This window comes from Salmo trutta, chromosome 19 (genome assembly GCF_901001165.1).
Source record: "Salmo trutta chromosome 19, fSalTru1.1, whole genome shotgun sequence".
Lineage (NCBI taxonomy): Eukaryota > Metazoa > Chordata > Actinopteri > Salmoniformes > Salmonidae > Salmo > Salmo trutta.
The window spans coordinates 20,283,635-20,292,409 of NC_042975.1; the positions used below are offsets into that span (position 1 = coordinate 20,283,635).

The 8,775-nt window shown below is 44.1% G+C and overlaps 1 protein-coding gene across 1 annotated transcript; it reads right to left on the bottom strand.

Moving 5' to 3' along the window:
• Positions 1–235: 235 nt before the first annotated feature.
• LOC115154143 (creatine kinase M-type) lies at positions 236–8,322 on the bottom strand. The gene is made up of 8 exons (XM_029700064.1): positions 8,217–8,322; positions 6,514–6,722; positions 3,221–3,375; positions 2,897–3,029; positions 2,021–2,192; positions 1,771–1,894; positions 1,048–1,237; positions 236–753 (listed from the first exon to the last, which is right to left on the bottom strand). Exons 2-8 carry the CDS (start codon positions 6,704–6,706, stop codon positions 575–577), a joined length of 1,146 nt encoding a protein of 381 aa, XP_029555924.1. The 5' UTR covers positions 6,707–6,722; positions 8,217–8,322; the 3' UTR covers positions 236–574.
• Between the last annotated feature and the right edge of the window lie 453 nt (positions 8,323–8,775).

Below are 8,775 nucleotides of genomic sequence, written 5' to 3' on the forward strand. Positions count from 1 at the left end.
CACCAAAGTAGAGTAATTCCAACAAAAACCAGTGATGGCCAGTGTTATCTTAATTTGCAACCATTTACTGAGTTACAGAATACATGTGAAATTTACACTTTTGAACTTGTACCATTAACTCTGTGTAGTGTGGGACCATATAGAGACTTTTTGATTGTTAAGTTGAACACTGTTAGACTTGATTTAACATTTGCAGTGACTTATCATGAGTGCATGACCAAGAAAGACCAATCTGTTTTGGTTCATGAGGCCAAGTTTATTTAATCACAGTTTCAAATATCATTTTTCTAAAACCAAATTTCAAATGTACGTGATGCCACATCTGTCAGGCAAGCTGACTTCAGTGGAAACTGATCCAGGATGTTGCAAACTGAACAAGAGAGAAGTGGAAAAAATGGCGCAAGGAAGAAAAGGAAAGGAAAAAACAAAAGGCTGAAGGAAAGAAGAAAAATAGGTGAGCAGTGAAGAGTCTCTAGAGCGAGCATCAGTTTACTCTAAGCGCCGGTTGGTTGGCTCAATGGCACATAACTTGACAATAGAAAAACAAAATACGACCAGCGACATCAACAACTCTTTACTTCTGGGCGGGGATCATGCCGTCAATGGCCTCTCCCTTCTCCAGCTTCTTCTCCATCTCCACCATGAGCTTGACACCATCCACCACCATCTGGACCTGATCTACCTCAGAGGATCCCAGACGGTCAGCGTTGGAGATGTCGAACACTCCACCCACGGAGGCGGTGTCCACGCCACCTGTAGAGAGCAGGGAAAAGGGAGAGAGAAGCGGGTTTAAGTGTATGTCTCAGACAATGTCTGCAAAATTACTCATACTGTAAATTATCCAAATATCACCAAAAATAACAGACTCAATGAACAGACGTCCTAACCGCTGTGGACATGGCTATTTCAGAATAGCTTTTGCACATCTTAGTCTCTGTTCCTTTTTACATGTTTTATTGTAAAAGGGAAGACTGCCGTGATCTGTGACAATTTAGAGTTGAATATATCAGCAGCTGCTCTGGATGTTTTTGTTGTGCGTGTGTGTACCTGTGCCACGCTTCTGCAGACGCAGCCTGGTCAGGATCTCCTCAAACTTGGCGTGTGTGCTCAGCTTAGGCAGCTTGACGTGCACGCCACCACGCAGACCAGTTCCCAAGTTGGAGGGGCAGGTCAGCACATAGCCAAGATGCTCGTTCCACATGAAGCCGTGGTTGTGCTTCTTGAAAGTCTCCTCAATCTGTCAGGTGAAATAAACAACCCTGTATCAACATTCTTGTAATTGTCTCTCTGCGTTTTCATGTCTTTTCATTGTGTTAGGGGTGTTTTTCTACCATGTCAAAATGGCAGCCAGGTTACCCATGATACAAGTCAGTATTCAACGTCCATCCATGTCTGAGAACGTCAGGCGATGACGTGGAAACTGACCACTAGGGGGCAACAGTGAGCACACCTACTTGTTACCTTCAAGTAGGTGTCAGTTTTGCTAGGTTGTTGTGGACGGGGCTTGGGGATGGGCGTAAGCATCTGCCTCTGATTCCAAAGTTTTTGAGATTTTTGTTTTACGCCAATCCTTAATAAACTTAACCCTTACCTTAACCATTCAGAGTTAATGCCTAAATTTACAATTTCGGAGCCAAAACTTAACCCTAACCTTGAAAATGTAACCTTAAACATTTCGAAATGTGATGTTTGAGAAACATGGATGAATGTCTAATTCTGACGTGAGACTGTGAGAGCTAGTTGTAAAATGGTTTGAGTACCAGTACATACCCTTTTCAGACCAACGCAGAAGCGTCTGAAGACCTCCTTCATGTTGCCGCCCTTCTCCATGGAGATGACACGCAGGTGATCCTCCTCATTCACCCAGACCAAGAAGCTCTTGGCATCGTTATGCCTTCAGAAAGGAGGGATGAGGTTTCACATGATACATCACTATGATACATTGTGGGATATTCTGTACAGTACAATACAGTATTGTTTTGGTTGACTATTGGTATGGGTCTGTGTTCTGGGTACATACCAGATTCCTCTTGCATCGGGCCAGTCACGGGCCATACCAGCGCCCAGCAGCAGGGGGGAGACGGGCTTGTCAAACAAGAAATGGTCAGCGATAAGCTGCTCCTGCTCGGCATCGGTCATCTTATTCAAGGGGTAGTACTTTCCCTTGAATTCACCGTCCAGGGTGTTCAGAGCTGGAGGGACAGAAAACCCCTCAGTACTCTTAACATGGTATCTCCCTGCCTGGAGTTATCTGACACCATGCACTAGTCATTGCAGCTAAGGATTCACTTTTGATCTCTATTTCCAATTAATCTGAGGGGTTCCTAAGAATTGGATCTCCGGCCTCCCGAGTGGTGGTGTTGCGGCATCACTACTGCCTGGGGTTCGATCCCAAGCTGTGTCACAACCAGCCGTTACCGGGGGTCCCATAGGGCGGTGCACAAGTGGCCCAGTGTCCTCTGGGTTAGGGGAGAGTTTGGCCGGGGGGGCTTTACTTGGCTCATTGCGCTCTAACGACTCCTTTTGGTAGGCCGAGCACCTGCAAGCTGACTTCGGTCGTCAGTTGAACAGTGTTTCCTCCGACACATTGGTGCAGCTGGCTTCTGGGTTAAGCGAGCGGGTGTTAAGAAGCACGGCTTGGCACGTCATGTTTCTGAGTACACATGATTCGACCATCGGCTCTCCTGAGACCGTTGGGGAGTTGCAGCGATGAGACAAGATCATAATTGGATCGCAATTGGATCTCACGAAATTGGAGAGAAAAAGGAGGTAAATGTTTTTAAATAAATAAATACATTTGGATCTCCATTTCCCTTTTGTTCGTTTTATTGCCTAGCTTCATGCATAATCCTGTGTATGCATATGTCCTGTAGCTATTGATAGCTGGGAGGCTCACCCTCGACGGACAGTTTCTCCACTGCTCTGCGCTCGCCACGGCTGTTGTGGGGGGGCAGGGTGTATCCCTTGATGCTGCGGCCGGTACGCACACGGCTGGACAGGACGTAGTTGGGGTCCAGGTCATCACCTCCCTATACAGAGAGAAGGTCACAACAGAGTTTCAGACCAGAACATTTAAAGTGTCTCAAAGAAGTTTGTGATTCACAACCTCCTATGTAGAGATTATTCAAACATTTTCACACTGCTTTTACTCAGCAGTACTCTTTGGCATTTCGTATAGGAAATGAAACCCATAAAACATGTCAGAAGAATTAGACTCTACCTTCAGGTTCTCAAAGTTCAGGTCGGTCTTGTGCTTGTCTGTGGGCTTGTATCCACTATGACGGTCTGAGATGATGGGGTCCAACAGATCCTTGAAGATCTCGTAGGACTCCTCATCACCAGCCACGCAGCCAACAGTCATGATGAAGGGGTGACCTGAGGACAGAGAGAGAGGAGTGGAGGAGGAGGGTAAGAAGGCAGCACATTACAAAGCACATCTACATTAGTAGACTAACTGACATTAATATACCACTCTGTGGTGTGAAAATTATGCAATAAATATCTTGCTGCATATTTAATAAGGTAACCTGCATATCTATACTATAAATGGCACCGGAGAAGAATGCTCTACGTTAATCTACGTGTCCCCAACCAATTGTGTTTTTTTGTTTGTTTATTTGTGTTGCTTGTAACTTATTTTGTACATAATGTTGCCGCTATCGTCTCTTATGACCGAAAACAACTTCGAATAAACCCCCACTTCCTTCCATTCTGCTAGCAAAAGTGCAATCTTTGGAGAATAAAATTGATGACCTACACAAAAGATTAAACTACCAACGGGACATTCAAAACTGTAATATCTTATGCTTCACGGAGTCGTGGCTGAACGACGACACTATCAACATACAGCTGTCTGGTTATACGCTGTACCGGCAGGACAGAACAGCGCCGTCTGGTAAGACAAGGGGTGGCGGACTATGTATTGTTGTAAATAACAGCTGGTGCACGATATCTAAGGAAGTCTTGAGCTATTGCTCGCCTGAGGTAGAGTATCTCATGATAAGTTGTAGACCACACTATCTACCTAGAGGGTTTTCATCGGTATTTTTCGTAGCTGTTTACATACCACCACAGACTGAGGCTGGCACTAAGACAGCATTGAATGAGCTGTATTCCACCATAAGCAAACAAGAAAATGCTCACCCAGAGGCGGCACTCCTAGTAGCCGGGGACTTTAATGCAGGGAAACTTAAATCCGTTTTACCAAATTTTTTATCAGCATGTTAGATGTGCAACCAGAGGGAAAAATCTCTGGACCACCTATACTCCACACACAGAGATGCATACAAAGCTCTCCCTTGCCCTCCATTTGGCAAATCTGACCATAATTCTATCGTCCTGATTCCTGCGTACAAACAAAAATTAAAGCAGGAAGCACCAGTGACAAGATCAATAAAAAAGTGGTCAGATGAAGCAGATGCTAAGCTACAGGACTGTTTTGCTAGCACAGACTGGAATATGTTCTGGGATTCCTCCGATGGCATTTAGGAGTACACCACATCAGTCAATGGCTTCATCAATAAGTGCATCGATGATGTCGCCCCCACAGTGACCGTACGTACATACCCCAACCAGAAGCCATGGATTACAGGCAATATCCGCACTGAGCTAAAGGCTAGAGCTGCCGCTTTCAAGGAGCAAGACTCTAACCCATAAGTTTATAAGAAATCCTGCTATGCCCTCCGACGAACCATCAAACAGGCAAAGCGTCAATACAGGACTAAGATTGAATCGTACTACACCGTCGCTGACGCTCGTCGGATGTGGCAGGGCTTGCAAACCATTACAGACTACAAAGGGAAGCACAGCCGAGAGCTGCCCAGCAACACAAGCCTACTAGACGAGCTAAACTACTTCTACGCTCGCGTCGAGGCAAATAACACTGAAACATGCATGAGAGCACCAGCTGTTCCGGACGACTGTGTGATCACGCTCTCTGCAGCCGATATGAGTAAGACCTTTAAACAGGTCAACATTCACAAGGCCGTAGGGCCAGACGGATTATCAGGACGTGTACTGCAAGCATGCGCTGACCAACTGGCAAGTGTCTTCCCTGACATTTTCAACCTCTCCCTGTCCGAGTCTGTAATACCAACATATTTTAAGCAGACCACCATAGTGTCTGTGTCCAAGAACACTAAGGTAACCTGCCTAAATGACTATCGACCCGTATCACTCACGTCTGTGGCCATGAAGTGCTTTGAAAGGCTGGTCATGGCTCACATCAACACCATTATCCCAGAAACCCTAGACCCACTCCAATTTGCATACCGCCCCAACAGATCCACAGATTACGACGAGACAGTCTATAGGGAAGATGTCAGAGACCTGGCCGTGTGGTTCCAGGACAACAATCTCTCTCTCAACGTGATCAAGACAAAGGAGACGATTGTGGACTACAGGAAAAAGAGGACTGAGCACGCCCCCATTCTCATCGACGGGGCTGCAGTGGAGCAGGTTGAGAGCTTCAAGTTCCTTGGTGTCCACATCACCAAGAAACTAACATGGTCCAAGCACACCAAGACAGTCATGAAGAGGGCACGACAAAACCTTTTCTGACTGAAAAGATTTGGCATGGGTCCTCAGATCCTCAAAAGGTTCTACAGCTGCACCATCAAGAACATCCTGACTGGTTGCATCACTGCCTGGTATGGCAACTGCTCGGCCTCCGACCGCAAGGCACTACAGAGGGTCATCTATGCATAGTCACTTTAATAACTCTACCTACATGTAAATATTACCTCAACTAACCGGTGCCCCCGCACATTGACTCTGTACCGGTACCCTCCTGTATATAGTCTCGCTATTGTTATTTTACTGCTGCTCTTTAATTACTTGTTACTTTTTTTTCTAATTCTTAGCTGTATTTTTTAACTGCATTGTTGGTTAGGGGCTCGTAAGTAAGCATTTCACTGTAAGGTCTACACCTGCTGTATTTGGCGCGTGTGACTAATACAATTTGATTTGATTTGAGTTGTATGGTTGTGGTATTAGTATGTCTTGAGCTAGCTGAGGATTTAAAAACAATCTAAGTATGTATTTCAGCATCCCGGTGCTGAAATACACAACCATATAAATCAAATCATCCCGGTGCTGAAATACACAACCATATAAATCAAATCATCCCAGTGCTGAAATACATACTGAGATTATTTTTTTTATCCTCAGCTAGCTCAAGACATAGTAATACCACAACCATATAATATACTATACCACAACCATATAACATAACATTTCAGAATTGACATTATTAGAAGTAAGTTAACTGATGGTGACTCAGTGACTCAGGTCTTGAGCAATGTATGTACAGCTCTGTAAGTCACTTTGGATATAAGCGTCTGCTAAATGGCATATATTATTTTCCTATGTAATTATTGCAATGGTATTAGGATCGATCAATCCCTAGAGCGCTAACTTGGTTGTGCAGACCGTCTCAGTTCTATCTTTGACAGTTGTGTTTGTGGTGGTTGGTGGCTATCCTCAGGGGGTGTTTGGGAGATATGTGGCACTCACCAGGGTTGTCGACACCGGTCTGGATGACGTCATCCAAAGTGAAGCCAGAGGGGGTCTGCTTGTCCCTCAGCTTGGCGTACATGTCCTTGGTCAGCACCTTGGCCATGTGGTTGTTGTGCTTGGTGAGGTCAGGGTACTCCTCCTCAACTTTGAAGTTGAGTTTGAAGTTGTTGTGGGTGTTACCGAAAGGCATGATTGCGTTTCTAACACTGCAGGAGGGAAAGAAAATTAAGAAATCTTCAGATATTTATTGTCTAGTTGCACAGAAAACAATCCACAAATCGCAATAGTAACCGATTTGAAAGGAAGTTCCCTGACACTGACAGCTGAGTAAAGTCTACAAGGAGTGCTCTGTCTCAGGGCAAGAGAAACTTCCTTAGCCCAACATTTAAAAGATTACTGCGGGATACTCGATAGAACAGCTGCAAAAACTCCTAGTGGTGTGGATACCCCGTATCCTAGTTACAAATGTCAGTCAACGTCCCCGTCCATTGGGTCATGTTTCTGTTCGGAATAGATAAGGGGGAGGAGCACTTGTGTGTTGGGTATTTTTAACACCCTCAACCCAAACCTCACATCCTCTTCAACATTCCACCCTTATCCTATATTCCCTTTGCCCTCTTACATATGCAACATATTTCCAACCCCTCCTCTCCACTCATGCAAAAAGCCCCCCTCTTCATGTCATGCAGCCCCTCTTGGTTTTCCATCACAATATCTTGGAACATTTAGCTACCTTGATGCTCATCACACATGAAGTCTTGTGAAACAACATTGCTGTTTTAAAGGTCAACTCATGAATTAAATTGTATTCACTATACTTGATAGACCATTCTCAAATTCATAAATTGTATTTAATTTATTTTCCTTAAATGCATTTGGTTGGCATGGAATTTACCTCAACTTTTCTTGAAATATTTATTTTAAAAATGAGCACATGATCTCGACTTAACTATTGACGCACTTGTTGCATCACATGCCCATGTCCAAAAGCAATGAAAAGGGTGTGACTTACAGTAACTGTCCGAAAGCAATTGCTGGACATTCTAGACCAGCTATCTTTTTACACCTGTTCCACAGCTGTGTATAGCCCTCATACTGTATCTGATTGTGATACACTTACTTATTTATCTCAGTATCCGCACCAGAGAACCATTTGCTGACACAAAGCTTATAAAACTTTGCAACAGTTCACAACTTTACAATTCACATCTTCATTTCCAGAAAAAAATGATCATCAAATGAGCCAAGAGAATCAGACTCCTATTAAGATATGCTGTTCATTATCCCACTGATCTGAAACCCTTCCAGATTGCCCACATATGTACATTTACTGACCCAGGACTTATTTTTGCATCATTAAGTATATGCCTCATTTAAGTATATTGTTATTTGAATTAATTATTTGCACAGAAGAAAAATACAAAATTATATGATTAAAACTAAAAAACGAAAGAAAAGTGTGTAGGAGAGGTAAGAAAAACCTGAGGAGCTTTAAAAGCACCTCTCCCTTTCAAATAGGGACACGCCAAAATAACAGAACTCAGCTAACTCAAAAATGTGCACCATTCAATTTTTCAAACCTTGTCTCCCAAAAATGATTTAGCTCAGAAGCCTTTCCGAGTCCAACTAATCCAAACCGCCACACTGCCCTTATCCCAAAGCGTTCGCTATTCATACAAAGCACAGCGTTGCATTTTTACCTGCACACCAGACAAGAAAAAAAGTAACAGTCCTTGGGATCAGATCCTGTTCACCAGAGCCAAAATATAGAGGTCACCCAACTCTGAAGATTCTTGAGCTCTTCTTATATACCGGGCAGACACGCAGCCATTGGCTGCCCATTTTACTGCAAGCTGGTCTCTCATTGGCCCAATCCTGTCTCTGATACCCAGTTTAGTTTACGGAAGGACTGGATTTACATCTGTCATCCAAGGCGGGGCTGCAGCTGTACCCTCACCCCTCCCTGCTCTACCCTCCCTGTCCGCCGCCATAGTGCCTGTGGTAGGGGATCTAGTGTTTTTGTGGAGTCGATCCAGGATTTTTGCAGTCGACTCTTGACTCTAGCTATAATTGAGAGTGTGTGTATACGCACTCATGAACTGTGTGATTGACTAGCGATGCATACGGAGCTGTCTGACAATCTACTAACCAAAATAATCAAGGCTAATCAGTACATCAGCCTAGCTGTCTAAACCTTAATTCATTAATTCAAAACTCAATAAACAGACAGCTTCAAGCTGCTCTTTAGTCTAAGAACAA